The sequence below is a fragment of the Balaenoptera borealis genome (assembly GCF_965194805.1).
Source record: "Balaenoptera borealis genome assembly, chromosome: 2".
NCBI classification, from domain to species: Eukaryota; Metazoa; Chordata; class Mammalia; order Artiodactyla; family Balaenopteridae; genus Balaenoptera; species Balaenoptera borealis.
In genome coordinates, this window is record NC_138867.1 from 111,644,595 (window position 1) to 111,660,369 (window position 15,775).

Here is a 15,775-nt window from a genome sequence, read left to right on the forward strand (position 1 = left end):
TGCCCTGCAGGCATTTCAAACACCTACCCTCCATGCTGGGATGCCTTCTGAAGCAGAAATGGCATCTTTGCTTCATACTGCTTCACAGCTGAGGGGTCGCCAGTCAAAGCCATGCCTCAGCTCACTTCTCAATACACGATGTAAGCAGGGCCAGAGGTATCACCCTCCCTTTCGGAAGAGGAGGGTGAGCCTCAGGCAGGACAGTGACTTGCCCCAGTAAATGGTAGCGTCAGGAGTCAACCCCAGGGCTGCGAGGCCTGTGCCCTTTGCATAAAAGTGACAGCCTGGCACAGGGGAGGAGAGCCTGCCTGGGTGTCATGCTGTGCCCTTGGAGCTGGGTTAGAGGATTGGGCTCACACTTCACGTTTTCCCTGGCAGTGGCGTCTGGTGTGTGAGGATGATTGGAAGACGCCCCTGACTACCTCCCTGTTCTTCGTAGGCGTGCTCCTCGGCTCCTTTGTGTCTGGGCAGCTGTCAGACAGGTAAGGGTACTGGGAGGGAGGAAAGGTGATTGTCAATTCACTGCCTGTCTTGGGGTTGGACTGAATTTAGGGTATTTTCACCCAGAGAAAGGGAGGCCCCTTAGGCCACCAAGTGAGTGATAGGAGGAACCACGATGTCTCCTCTGTCCTCTGCCCTCAGCCCCTTGCGGGGACCCATTGAAAAGTGGAGCCCTTATATCACCAAACCCCTCGAAAATATACACTGCTGCCTCCCCACTGCCTCCCCACCCCACCCCTAGCTCTTGGATGCCTTGTGATCTATCCACAACCAGCCATCAGCCAGAGTCAGGGCCAGACTCTGGGGAGTACCCTTCCCTAACAGTGCACCCACCTCTGCTGTGGGTCAGGCCCCTGGCTGGACACTGGGGACCCAGGCTGGTTCTGGGCCTCCTGGGGCACACAGTCGGGAGGAGACAACATCGCAGCTCTGGGAGATGTGCCCTCACTGGCCCTTGAATGTTCTTGGGTACCAGAGCAGGGAGGTGGGAGTGCTCAACGGCAGTGTTGGGGAAGGCTTCCCAGAGGAGTGGCTGTCCCTCTCCCAGTCATGAAGCCCAATGGGACCCCAGACCCAACAGACTGAGAACTGAGTTTGGAAGATGGGGTGGGAGACTGTTCTGCTCATACCTGTGTTCCCTTCTAGCCATTGGACACTATCAGAAAGTCAAATTAAGATTCTTATAAAAAAAAAAAAAGACTTAAGCCAACTATAGTGTCATTAATGGATGTTGCTGGAAGCTACACTTTCCATAGAGCAGTGGTTCCCAAGTTGGGATGCACAGTAGAGCCACCTGGGAAATATTTTTAAGTCCCAATACCCAAACTGCATCCAATTGTCTACATCCGGACGATAAGCATGTTGGAAGGCAGGTGCTGGCACCGGTATTTTTTAAAGCTCTCTTGATTCCAGGAGCAGCCAAGGCTGGAAACCATTGACATAGAGGGACTCTTGGTTCTGGATTGACAGAATTCTCATGTTGCTGATATTAGATGTATCTGCAATCTGTACTGTACTCACATTCCAGAAATGTGGTGGCAGCTTCTACCTATGACTCATTCTAAAGAGTAGATTTCCACATGGTCCTTGCATAAGCTGCTCTGTGCTTTCAAGATATGGTGCCTCTACAGGAGGCTCAGAATCTCAAAAGTTACCTCCTGGGCAGATGGATGCCTGAGTCCTCACCAAGGAAGAACCTGGGAGGATGTGACAGGAAGAAAGCCTGTCACAGCCCTGAGAAAAACAAAGTCTGCAGCAGTGCCTGACTCGGGGTTTCCACATGCCCTGATGAGAGTGCTGCTGTGAACTTCACGGGCCATGTCTTGTGCTGTGCTGTACTCTACAGGTTTGGCAGAAAGACCATCCTCTTCTCAACCATGGCTGTGCAGACTGGCTTCAGCTTCCTGCAGTTTTTTTCCATCAACTGGGAGATGTTCACCATATTATTTGTCATCGTCGGCATGGGCCAAATCTCCAACTATGTGGTGGCCTTCATACTAGGTAGGAATGGCTTCTGACCTACAGGGCTCCTTACAACCCTCTGAGAGGCCTAGGAAGAGGGGGCCACTGGAGAGGGCACAGGGAGTGCTCTTAGCACAGAAGGAAGCACCTCATCTCATGGGCTGTGCTTCCAAAATGTGATCAGCCTCGGGGATATATGTGCTGGTGGTGGAGGCTCTAGCCACAGGTGCTTTGATGGGTCTCAGGCAAGGCAGGCACGCACAGGGAGCCAGCTCCGTGCTGGGCCCTGAAATGTGACAATGAAGAAGAGCTGCAGCTGGTAAGAACCAGCCAGGTAATAACTGAGACACATTTCAGGAGCACAGGGCTTGGGAGAGGGACAGAGGAGGGGATCTTGAGGGAGAGACAGCCTAGGGGTGTCTTTGATCTGAGCTATGAAAGCTTGAGGTTTCTGCCTGGGCTGGGGCTAAAGGGTATTCCTGGCAGCTGGGCATGGCCCATGGAGGTACTTAAGGTAGTTGGTGTGCCCAGTACACAGGTGGAGGAGGCACGTGCAGACAGGAGTCCAGTGCCAGCCAGCCATCGTTGGGCAGATCTGGCCTCACCCCTAAGTCAGAGCCCACCCCCAGAGCATATCAGCTGCATGCAGGACAAGCCTTACTGCTGAGAGCAGTCCTATCTCCTAGCAGCACCCTTGCTTCTGGAATATCAGGCTGCATGAGGGGGACTCACAAGCTAAAGGTTGTGAGGAGGCCCCCAGGGCCTTTACCAGCTTTTCCTGGGAGGCAGCAGGGTGAGCTCCGGGCAGGTTGATAAGGGTCATCCGCAGGAGTGAGAGTCCCCAGCAGGGGGCACATCTGGGTTAATAGACACCAATTCCCGTAATCTCCAGCGTGATCATATCTCCTTGTTGGCTGTCCCAGTTTGTCCCTATTGTCACAGCGTAATTACCAATAGTGCCCCTTTAATGTAAGTCTAATGATTCTTCTTGTCTCAAAAGTCTGAATCTAGTAAGATGATTCTGGTCACTTTTGAGATTCTGGATGACTCATTGGCTTTTGAGATCCTGTGTTCTCTTAGTTGAGGATGTGTACACCCTGTCACGTTGCCAAGATGGAACTGTTCAAATTCCACTCCTTTAATCATTTGTGAAGAGCCCCTCTCCACAGGCCCAGCCTCAGTGTCTGAAGAGGGAGGAGGGGAGGGTATGCTGAAGCCACACGGCCCCAGCAGAAGCACCCGCTTCAGCAGGCCCCAGCAGGATGGGGCCTCTCTCCTCCCTGCAGAGGGAAGGAGGGGAGCAAGATTTTCTTAAAGAGGGTCGTTTGAGGAGAGGACCCAGAAAGCTTCCAGCTAGTGGTACTGGAAGCTGGAGATTGGAGGAATTCAGGACAGAAGTTACACCTCCTGATGCGTGATGGCCCCAAGGACACAGGGCTCTTGGACACAGCAGAGCCTGTTGTTCTCATGGTTTAAACCCTGCAGATTCCATGTTCCTTTTGATGACCGCCCTCCCTATACCTGGAAAGCCCAATGGGTAGCTTTGCTTGGGCCAGAACATACCAGAGACTAAACAGAGGAATCTGCCTGACGCCAGCAGAGCCCTTTAGGAGGACCTAAAGAATCACCTGAAGTGGAAGGGCACAAGGTCATGGTGAAGCCAGAGAAGCCCTGTCATTGGAATCAGGAGCCAGATGGTGTCTGTGCCATGCACGGCATCCCCCAGGTCCTGCGAATGGCAGCATTGAGACCTGCCTTTCCAGGGTCAAAGGGTGCTTCTGGAACCATGGAGCCTCCCCTGTGTGAGTGGATGCGGCCAGGAGAGCCCACCCAGGCCTCCTGCAAGAAAGTCCCTGCCCAGCTGACCTTGACACTACAACCAACTTCCCTCCCTGCTCCCCATGATGAGACGAGTGAGAAGGCCAAAGGGAAAGTAAGATCTGTAAGATCAGTCAGAGCCTAGATGTACAAGCCAGAAATCAGTGGGTGGGACGCTGGGTGTAGCAGGCTCCGCATCAGCCTGGTCCAGGGCTGTGGTAGGGTGCTCTCGGAGCCTCCCTGGCTATAGTGTTACTCTACTGTGCTCTGCAGGAAACTGCTGACTTTTGTGCACTGGTGTGAGCCTCCTTATACTGGGTTCTCAGGCCTGAACGTTTCAGTGTCGCTGAGAACCAACCTGCCCCCTGGAGCAGCCAGACTCGCTCGTCAGCGCCTGGGGTAGGGTGGGGTGGGGAAGACTCGGAGGAGGCTGACTTCTGGCAGTGCAGCAGCGCTCTCTGGTGTTCCAGGACTAGCATAGTCAAATTCTGGGTTTTATTCAACTAAAAGAAACCTAAGCTTTGGATCCGGTCTGCGTTCTGTCTGGGCCTTCCCTTTTGCCCTCTGGCTCTAGGGAAGGGTTGACAAGAGTCTGTGATGATAATCTCCCGTTTTAGGAGTCTTCACATTAATTCAGGAAGTTGAATTACTCCCACTCTCAAAGCAATGCAAAAATGGATCCTCTCCTTGCTCTGCTTTTTAACAATTATAAAGCCTGCCAGAGTCACAGGAGACAAGAAAAAGAAAGGAAGGAACGGTGCTACTTAAAGGAACAGAACATGGATACACCTGGAAGTGAGGGAGCTGCCAGAATGATGCTGGTTCAGGAGGAAGTGACCACTCAGGACCAAGGACACTGGCCCTACCCACAGTCTAGCTCCCACTCACAATCTCCTACTGTTTCCCAGAAATAATGCCTTTGACCTGTCCACAGCCTCTGGGTGAAATGCCAGCGGCATCCTCCTTTATCTCTCACAACCAGCTGCTTGAATTTATTTTGTCTCCTGTCTTGACTGATCCATTAATTCAGTATTTTCCTGGTACTCCTAACATCAACCTTTAAAACCATCAACTATTTAAAGTTCTGCTTCCTCTGAGGTCTAAATGAATTCTTCCTTTTGATAAGTGCATAACTGATGGCATCTTCCTTTAAACTTTGGCTACCAGGAAGCTCAGGCTGTGTCAACTACGAAGCCTTTATCAGCCACACAGTTATTTAATGGAGATATCGTTTGCATACCATAATGTTAACTCTTTAAAGGTGTATAATTCAGTGGTTATCAGTGTATTCGCAAAGTTGTACAATCTTCAACTCTACCTAACGCCAGAACACTGTCATCACCTGCAAAAGAAACCCATCAGCATCACTCCCCCACACTCCTCTCTCCCCAGCCTCTGGCAACCACTAATCTACTTTCTGTCTCTATGGATTTGTCTATTCTGGATATTTCTGATAAATGGAATCATACAATATGTGGCCTTTGTGACTGACTTCCTTCACTTAATGTTTTCAAGGTTGGTCCATGTTGTAGCATGACTCAGTATTCCATTGTATGGAGATGCCATATTTTGTTCATCTCTTCATCAGCTGATGGACAACTGGGTTGTTTCCACTCTTTGACCAATTTGAAGAATGTTGCTATCAACATTTGAGTACCAGTTTTTTGTGGATCTGTTTTCAGTTCTCTTGGGTACGTACCTAGGAGTGGACTTGCTGGGTCAGGTGGGAATTTTATGTTTTACCATTTAAGGAACTGCCAGACCATTTTCCAAAGTGACCCATTACATATTTTTGTTCTTTTCTCCAAGGCATAGCTTTTCACCTTTCTTTGTATTTTACTTTAATGTTACCATTATTTTATTTTATTCAAATTATAAGCTACCTCAAAACCTTCAAGGGACGAGATGGGATATAAATACATTAAAAAGATGCTGAAATTTGCTGGCAGCCCTTGTTTGCACTGAACTGTGTGAGGGAAGAACCGGGGGGACCCAGGGAGGAGGAAGGACTCACTCCTGTCTGTCCTCAAGGGGCTCACATCTGGTCGGCAGAGGCAGCCATTGCAGTTGTCATAGAGAACGTGGGTCATGGCCTAGGAGTGTTGGGAGGAGCTCATATAACTTTTCTGGGTATATGCAGAAATAGGAAAGGTTACTTTTAACTAGAATGATCTGTGAAAGTTTGTAGGGGAGAGAGAGGAAGCAAGGGAATATCTGCTATTTTGATGAGAATTCTGAGTATTTTCTGGGGAGCAAAGAGAGGTTCTGCTGTCTTTCACCAGGTCTCTTGGTCAAAGGCACTGTACTTTCCAACATTCCCCTGACATCTGGCACATGTCAACTGTTTGACCAGGATGAAAGAATTAATTATTCCTGAGTACCTACCACATGCCAGACACCTGACTAGGCCCTTTATCTACATTATCTCAGTCCTCATAATAATAGCTCCATGAAGTAGGACTTATCAAAGTCACTCTAGTAGCAAATGAGCATCAAGGAGCCCAGGCTCTGCACATGACTAATGGAGGCCACTCCTATCCTAGGGCCCTTGGGTCCTACCCCATATCCTGGCAACTGCACCACAGTCTTGTTTCTTGAGCTGGGGTCTGCAGACCTCTGTTGGTCATTCATGGAGGGGCGGGTCCTTCCTCCAAGTGAAATGGATCCAGTGGTTCCTGGGCTGACTACCACAGAAGGGCCCTGATCAACATGGTAGTAAGCCTGGCACTCTCTGAGTCACTCCCTCTTGGAGAAAGTGCTCAGATTCTGGTGGTGGTGACAGGCAGTGGGCAAACACTCCTGGCCAAGACATGCCTCTTTGGCTTAGATGTCAGAGTCTCACTCCCAAGTGATACTCAGAGGCCCAACCAGACCAAGACCAAGTGGGCTTTGTCCTAGGAGTAAAAACCTAGGGGATAAAGGAGGCCAGGACAAAGATCCCCAGTCAGCAGAGCCAGAAGTCACCAGTCACCTATCTCACTGCCAGCTGAACACATGGAGTTTCTGGCACCTGCAGGCCGTGAAACGTCTGCAGGAAACAGGACTCCTCTCCCAGTGTCCCTCAGAGGGGGCTGGTTGGCCTCTAGTGAGTTCAAAAACCAGCCCAGGTGGGGAAAACACAAATCCTAACTTCTAAAAGGCAGGTGTGGCCTCACCCATCTCCCACATGTCTCCACTAGGACCTCGGTTGAAGGACTGTTTGACAGGGCCAAGGCTTTGCTCCCAGGTAATTTTTTTTCCTGGACAGTATCCACAGGTCAAACTGATCAGGCTTAAAACCTGGCTGTCCCACTTAGTACATATGTGTGAATTTAGACAATTTGCTTCAACTCTTTAAGTCTCAGTTGATAATGTGTAAAATAGAAGTAATATTAGTTCTTATATAATTGTTGTGAAGATTCAAAGAGATAATATATGTAAACACTCAGTCTGGAACCTGGCTCAAAGTGTCTACTCAAAACACTGCTAGCTATGAAGATGATGATGAAGATGATGATGATGGTGTTCAAGGCAGGGTGATTGTCTAAAAGTCAGTGAGCAGGAAGTCATGCTAACAAGGAACTATTCAGGTTTGTGCCATCTGTGTTGCTCCACAGAAAGGCAGAGGGGTAGATTTATGAAGCTTCTGTCCCCCATAGGTACTCTGCAAAGTTAGAACAACTCTGTTCTGGCCTGAGATCCAAGCTTAGAGAGGGAGATTATCGAAGAATCCAGTGGTGTAACTTCTCTCTCTTCTCTCATCAGGGTCATGGAAGTGTGAGGGAGCTCCCTTGGCCTCATGAGTCTACAAGATTCTCACTTGGTCCTGGGCACTTTCTCTTTTCCACAGTCACATCCTCTGCTGCTTCACCTCTGAATCTCTGCTTAGGAATAAATCACCCCCTATTAATTCTCATGTCATAATAATCACAGCTGAAGTGTTTAGAAACCATGGCATGGTGAGTCTTCTTATGGAGTGGTAGGAAGGTCATTAATGAGGTAAGAAAAGATCTGGACACAACACTCACGATCCTGAAAGAAGTCTGGCCCTATTCCTGGAAATGAACTTAGTGGCTGAGAAATGCCCTGGGTGGTTAGGGCTGTTGTCTGCAGTCCAGGTTGTGAGGGGTACACAATCCTGGCCATTTCTATCAGTCTAGCTTTTAGAAATGGCTGTTCAAGAGGGAACCACTGAGGCACATCTTCAGTTATGCTGAGTGAAGAAGAAGAAGAGAGGTGAGGACAGGAACAGGTAGGAGGTGAGAAAGGAAAACCAACAGAAGTAGTAATTTTACTGCTTCTCTGGAATTAGCCCTAAATTCCTTAGCCTGTGTTCAGGGCATCTAAACACGATTGAAAAACTCTCTCTTGAAAGCCAAGCCTGAATGACCTTCGAATGATCTATTTTGTAATTTCTGGGCTACTTCTCGGTAGTGGTGGGCAGATCTCAAACAAAAGACGGAGCTGTTGCCATTGGCCAGATCTCCGCCCTGGGGCAGAAGACCGAGAGTGAACTCTGGGTAAAGGGCCTGGAGTTTTGTGACAACAGAAGGAGCTTGTTCTTGGACTCCCTGTCTCAAATCAAGCACCCCAAGGAGCAGGCAACATCTCTGGAAGAAGTGGGGCTGAGCGACCCAGTGTGGTGCTGAGCAGAGCAGGAGCCTTTCCCAGAACAGGGCCGGATGCCAAGCAGTCTTGGACCTCTGTGGTGTTCTGGGAAAGCTCTGTGAGCTCCTTCTGTGTGTGGACAGCTCCAGGGCTGCCGCCTGCCAGGCGGAAGAGCAGCTTCTTCTTGTCTTTCATTGGGCTGTGTGGACTGTGACTGCCTGGGGCTGAGCCCTGGGCACAGTGTAGCTGCAGCGGAATTCAGTCCTGGGTGCTGGGGCCCTGCTCTGTGCACCTCCAGAGCCAGCTGGATCCTCTTTATCATTTCTCAGCGCTCAAGGGTGGCTAAGGGTGTCCTAACACAACTCAGTAACTGAACTCTCCACTGTTTCCGAGAGACCCGTGTCTGCTTTTTTACAGTGGAGAATTGTGGGAAAGGCTGAATGCCCCATAATCCACTCGCCCTCAGAAAAGCCCCCCCCCCCACCGCCCCGGTCTCCTGGGAAACCCTTTCTGTTCCTTACCCCGGGGCTCTTATTTTGGAAATGTGGCATCCTCAGAAGAGGTTACCTCTTAGGGCTGGGCATGATGTTCCTATGACATGAGGAAGCCTTTAAAAAATAAAAATCTGTGGCTCCTTTAAAATCTCATGAAAACTCATCCTTCTATGAGGTGGTAAGTCTTGGGTCACGTCCCACCTTCCTCCACCCTGACCGCTCCTGCTCTGGGCCATGAGGCAAACACCTTTTCCATTTTCTAAGTGGTTATGTTTTAAACTCTAACTGCCAGGTAATGATGTAAAAAGCAAATATTAAAGTGAGTTAAAATGCTAATACTCCTCCCTTGTTTTGAACAGGAACAGAAATTCTTGGCAAGTCAGTTCGTATTATATTCTCTACGTTAGGCGTGTGCACATTTTTTGCAGTTGGCTACATGCTGCTGCCGCTGTTTGCTTACTTCATCAGAGACTGGCGGATGCTTCTGCTGGCGCTGACGTTGCCGGGGGTGCTGTGTTTCCCGCTGTGGTGGTGAGTGTGGCTCCGTCCCAGACAGCCCCCTTCTGCGGGCCAGCAGCCTGGAGCCCAGAGCCTGAGGCTGACCGTGGCGTGGGCTTGCTGATCTCACTGGAACGGGCTGGGGCCTCGAAGCCCAGAGACCGTTCGGCTCTTTGGGGTGGGCCTATGTGCTGGGGTTTGATTCCCCACCATCCCACAAATCACCATTCTCAGGAAACCCAGTCCCCCTGAGGCTCTCCCCACGCTTATGTGTTACTGGTGGTGGTTGTTTGTGGAGATGGTCTGTTGGGTTTTGTTATTTTTAACTCTGCACCCCTGCTCTTCTGACACTTTTCTCTCGCTAGGAAATCTTGTTCTCCTCATGGCTACAACTAATGTAACTTCCTCAAACTTCCCTGTCGCGTGATGATTAGCGTCTGAGATGTCACTGTTTATCTGCTTTGTCTTGAAGGGCGAGAGAACTCCTTCTGTTTAATGAGTTGTTAGAGAAAGTGTTCTCTTTTTTCCTCCCACTACCCTTCAACCAAATTTTGGCACGTCACTGTGGGAATAACAAAGTGTTGAGACACTGGCCCCAGTTTCACCCAGTATGGCTATGGGGAAGATTTTAGGTGAGAGAACAGATTAAGAATGATGGAATAAGGTCGCAGCCATACCCTTTTTGGGGAGGGAGTCCCCATTTCTTTGATCTTTCCATATTTAAGCAAAAGGAAAGGGGATTTTTCCCATTATTGGGTCTGGCTCTCTCTCTCTCTCTCTCCCTCTCTCTCTCTCTCTCTCTCATTAATTAGTCCTGGTTTGGTTTCATGATGTCAAAATCAAATCTCCCAGCAGTGACTGGTTTTACTGAACTGCTTTATCTCTACTGGCTCACACACAATGAAAGTTTCTCTGATCATTTTTTAGAGCTCAGAGGTTAGACTAGCCCTCATGGTTGTCCTGTCCTGTGGACACACTGCCTAAGGAAGTTTCCTAGAATGGCCTTCATCTTGCTGCAACTGTTAGGCAGCTGTAGAGGCTGACAGGTAGTACATCTTGACCTTGTTGGACCAGATGACTCTTGTTAGACCACTCCAAACTACTGTCCTTTTATGACCTCTAAGACTGCTATGATTTACCAGTGCAAATTCTTGGCATGGGTGTGTATGGGGGAGAGAGAACACTTTTTTTTCTTACTTCCCTAGAATTTGAGAGACAGTGTGTTAGAGGTTAGATACTCTTCTGATTTCCTGACCCAGTCTGAGAGCAGGGCAGTTTTCTGGAATGAGAATCATCAGCACCTGCAGCATCATGATCATTATCATCGTCATACCCTCTGTCCCTCTCTCCACAACCCCCCTGCTAACTGAATTTGTCTTAAAAGATGTCTTGTCTTGAGTCTCTCAAGACACAAGACAAGATTATTCAAAGGTTATTTTCTGCCTCTTCAAATGAATGATTTTAGTAATCTGTGTTCTTTGGCTCTAGTTGTCACTTTGGCATAAGAGACCAGTACTTTTAAAATATGTTATAGTCAACTTTATTACTGTATGATTCTACCAGAGAGAGAGAGAGAAAGAACAAAAATAGAAGGGCCCTGAATGACTGTAAGGGATTAGTAGGGATTTTAGTTTGTGGGGCTTGGATCTTTGCCTCAGAACCAAATATCACAGCAAGGAACAGCTCTGATAGGTCAGCCTCTTGAGTTTCTAGCACAGAAGGTCCATCCCACAAGGAACTGCCTTACTCTCGCCCTGAGAAGAGTTGTTCCTCTATTGCCCATGGGCTGGTTGGTAAGTGTTCCTAGCTGTGGGCACACTGTACCAGGGACAGGACTGCCCCAGACAGAGGGCAGCCCGGGGCCAGGACAAACATGCTGAGTGCTTGTTCTGAAAGTTTAACAACAGTTTTACCATTTTCCTATAAAAATAAAATAGCTTTCTTTTGAACGTCTTGTCCTTGAAGGGGGACTTCCCGAAGCAATGCCCATCCATCCGGGTGGGCTGGGAAGATGTGGGGATTGCTTTGAGCTACTGTGACCTTTGCTGCCTACTTAATATGTAATATAGACTCTCCAGCAACACCCTTCCCCTGTTCAATTTGAATTAAATCTACCGAGAGGCTATAGTGTACAACCTTATTTGGCCCTCCACTAACTTGAAATGATCAGCTAGACTTAATTCTTTATGCACCAAGAAACCATGGCAATTCAAAAGTAGAGATCGCAGCAACCCTGAGTGCAGTGGGCTGAAAATGGGAGCCACTGCAGGTGGTTTGGGGATTTTTTATGTCCCAAATGTCCTTTAAAAGGCTTGGCAGTAAGTGATCACAGGTACAAATGGACTATGTGTGCAGTGGGTGAGGAAGGAGCCCATAGGTGCAACATGGGGAAAGCTTTGCAATATCTAGCTGACTAAATGTTAGGAACCTGAGGCTGGTGATGGCACTCAGAGCTTGTAGTAAGAAAGGTAGGATATTTCCCCTGGTTGGGGAAAGATACCTCTCAGAAGTAGAAGTGCCCATGCTGTATATAGAGGCTGTGGGGTAAGACCTCTAATTCTTCACTAATACAGTTGCCAGTAGCCACATGCAACGATTTAAATTAAAATTAATTAAAAGTAAATAAAATATAAAATTAGTTTCTTCAGTCACACTAGTCACGCCATCTCACTAACCACGTGTGGTTAGCGGTTGCTGTATTGGACAGCGCAGATACAGAGCACCAGAGAAAGTTCTCTTGGACAGCACAGCTCTAATTACTGAAACTGAGTGGCCTAACATCATCACAGTTGCTATAGGGACCAACCAAGGGATATATTCCCCAAAATGCAGACTGGGTTCATTTTTCAACCCATGTGCTTGTAGTAGGCTAGGGACGGAAGCTGGGGGTTGGCTATTCGATATGTTGTGTTTTGCTCTGAGATAATTCCTACTGAGGCTTTGGAGGGGCCTATTAATTATAGGAGGACTATATCTGCTACATATAATTTATTTTCTAGGATAACTTAATACTGACAAATAAGTAAGGAAAACAAGAGCTGGCAGAAGAATGGCTAAGCAATTCCGAGAAATAAAGATTAGGAAAGAATAGAAAAATTAAATAAAGTATAATAAAAATAAATAGAAATAGAAAAAATAGAAAAATTAGGAAAGAATAAAAGTCAACCATGTTTGAGCATCAGTTAAAAAATGTGGATAGATTGTGTAATAAAAAAATATGTTTCTAACTAACACAACATTGTTAATCAACTATACTCCAATATAAAAAAATTTTTTTTATGTTTCTAGGCATTAAAAAAATAAGACCACATTGGCTGTGGTCTGGTTTGGGTACTCACTGAGCTTAGAATCTGTTGAAAGCCATGCGGCAGCCCACAGGAGGGTGTCAGTGCACTTACCTCCTCCTCTGACTGCAGGAAAAGCCCGAGAAACACAGATGCCCTCTTTTACCCAATAAACTTGTGAGCATCACCAGCTGGGGCACCAGGGATTCTCCTAGGGATATACACACTGAAAAGATACTAGACTGTGTTTCTTTTATGAGCCACACCGCCTATGAAGTTATGGATGGTGTTCTCCAGGTGCCCTGGCTTAAACATACCCAGTTAATGTTACCCCTTATAGTGTGGCTCTGGCTTCAAGTACAACTAATGATCTGTCTTATGATTTGATCATAACTTTGAAACTTGAAGGTGCTTTTATTTATTCCTACAAATAATGGAAATCTTATGAGGCCTCCCTCTTGATGTTCTTTAAAAAGACAAACTAGAATTTTACAAAATAAAAATTATTCGGGGGCAACTTACAGTTGATAGCATCAACCTTGCTGCTGTGAAAAATTATAAAACATTCAAATGAATTTTAGGTTTATTCCTGAATCTCCCCGGTGGCTGATATCCCAGAGAAGATTTAGAGAAGCTGAAGATATCATCCAAAAAGCTGCAAAAATGAACAATGTAGCTGCCCCAGTGGTGGTTTTTGATCCTGTGGAGGTAAGGATTTGCAAATGTTTCCTCCTGAGATCAGTTATGCATTCTTTTTTTTTCAAAGTCTTTTTTATTTTTTTATTTTTTAAAATTTATTTATTTATTTATTTATGGCTGCGTTGGGTCTTCGTTGCTGTGCATGGGCTTTCTCTAGTTGCAGCGAGCGGGGGCTACTCTTCGTTGTAGTGCGTGGGCTTCTCATTGCGGTGGCTTCTCTTGTTGCAGAGCACGGGCTCTAGGCGCGCGGGCTTCAGTAGTTGTGGCACGTGGGCTCAGTAGTTGTGGCTTGCGGGCTCTAGAGCGCAGGCTCAGTAGTTGTGGCGCATAGGCTTAGTTGCTCCATGGCATGTGGGATCTTCCCGGACCAGGGATTGAACCCATGTCCCCTGCATTGGCAGGCGATTCTTAACCACTGCACCACCAGGGAAGCCCCAGTTATGCATTCTTGATTATGGAATTTAATTTGATTCAATAGGTTTTGAGTGCCTATTATGTGCCAGGCACTGTTCAAGGCCTTAGAGACACAATGATGATGAAGTTCTGAGCCCTCCTCAAAGTGCTGTGGACCAATTAAGTGCAATAATATATGTAAACTGCTTAGCATATAGCAAGTGTTGATTAAATATTAGTTCCCTTCCTTTTTGCAAGTTCATCTCCAACTTTTTATTGGTCTTGCTCCACATCATTGATGCAGCTATATACTGGTGATTTTTGAATGTCCAGATTAAGAGGGAAAAATGTGTTTGAGGGGTATTCCACCCATGGGCTCCCCACTGTACTCTGAATCTTACCAAAGTCTGCTAGGGAAGCTGTACATGTCTTTAGTCTTGCTATGTTTTGTCTAGAACCTTAAGGCCTGAGAGCAACGGCTGGAGGATTCACCCCTGCAGGCAGGAGGCCACGAGGAAAAGCAGATATTCAGTGGAAGCAGATTCGCTTCCTGACAGTCAGTGAGGACTCACAGTGTCCTTGGCCATGCCTCGTGCCAGCTCCTAGAGAAAACAAGAAAAATTAGACACATAAGGAGCATAGAATGTAACCAAGAGTGTTAAGAGGATTAGATGGAAGGTAAGTGATGACGTGACGGAGGAAGTCCCCAAGGAGTGGACACTGTGAGCCAGCAGAGAAAGAGAGTAGAGTGACTCAGGGCTGAAGAGGCAGATCCAAACCAGGGAGGACACTTAGATGGATGGAGAGGATGGGACAATGGCACTCCTGGCCAGAGGGTCAGGAACGGCTCAGGACACCTCAAGAAGACTATATGCTTCTTAGTCTTTATGCTTGCTCCACGCTCACATCTGTGCTCCTGGCCACCCCAGGACTTTGGAGGGTGGCGAGCACGCCAGTGCTCCACCCTGAGGGCTTCCTCCATTCCTGGCCTTTGCGACCTCTGACAGAAACAGATACCCTGGTGATGGCTGGAGGATTAATTACAGTGGCCATGAGCCCAAGCTCTCAGAGGGCTGCCAGGACAAATATGTCTTAATCCTTTGCTCTTCAGATCAAGAATTCCATTCCCAGCCTTGGTCAATATAACTGGATGCCTGATCCACAGGTCCTGTCTGTGCCTGGTACCACTCCCAGAACCTTCCAGGAGGACTGCTAGTTCCCAGTAGTTTATGCAGGGGCTTTCTTTGTTGGGATAACAGGGTTATACTGCCAGGGGCATGTTCTAGAGTCGTACACTCCACATAGTGCAGAAGCAAAAGGTAACATGGCTGTGAGCTGAATGAGGAGGTGTCTGTTTTCGGAAAGAAGGATGCTAATATTTGGGAAGCACCTGCTACAAGGGCAGGTCTGGCACTCTTCCTTCCTTTGTAGTAAAAACTCCTTCCTCAGCCTCTTACTGAACACACATCATAGGGCCACAGAGTCATTGTACTTTATCCTGAGGAGATCAAAAGGCTCCACCTCAGAGCCTTGTAACTTTTTAGTTTCAATTCTTTTTTTAAAACTGAAGCATAGTTGATTTACAATATTGTGTTAGTTTCAGGTGTACAGGAAAGTGATTCAGTTATATATATATACATATATATTTTTTTCAGATTATTTTCCACTATAGGTTATTAAAAGTTATTGACTATAGTTCCCTATGCTATATAGTAAATCCTTGTTGCTTACCTATTTTATGTATAGTAGTTTGTATCTGTTAATCCCATACTCCTAATTTATCTCTCCCACCCTCCTTCCTTTTGCCGTTGGTAATCATAAGTTTGCTTTCTATGTCTGTGAGTCTGTTTCTGTTTTGTATGTAGATTCATTTGTATTATTTTTTTGATTCCACATATAAGTTATATCATATAATATTTGTCTTTCTCTGTTTGACTTATTTCACTAAGTGTAATATTCTCTAGATCCATCCATGTTGCTGCATATGGCAATATTTCATTCTTTCTTATGACTAATATTCCCTTGTACATATATACCATA

General features: G+C 47.0%; 1 protein-coding gene across 8 annotated transcripts in view; it reads left to right on the plus strand.

Moving 5' to 3' along the window:
* Positions 1–15,775, plus strand: part of SLC22A4 (solute carrier family 22 member 4) — a 56,111-nt gene that overhangs the window by 18,015 nt on the left and 22,321 nt on the right. For 5 of the 8 annotated variants that reach the window (XM_082378973.1, XM_082378971.1, XM_082378968.1 and 2 more), the window contains exons 2-5: positions 379–482; positions 1,847–2,001; positions 9,221–9,392; positions 13,225–13,351. In XM_082378973.1, coding sequence (XP_082235099.1) covers positions 379–482; positions 1,847–2,001; positions 9,221–9,392; positions 13,225–13,351 — 558 coding nt within the window. The remainder of the gene's footprint in view (positions 1–378; positions 483–1,846; positions 2,002–9,220; positions 9,393–13,224; positions 13,352–15,775) is intronic. The other 3 variants (XM_082378970.1, XM_082378974.1, XM_082378975.1) reach the window with 3 other exon arrangements.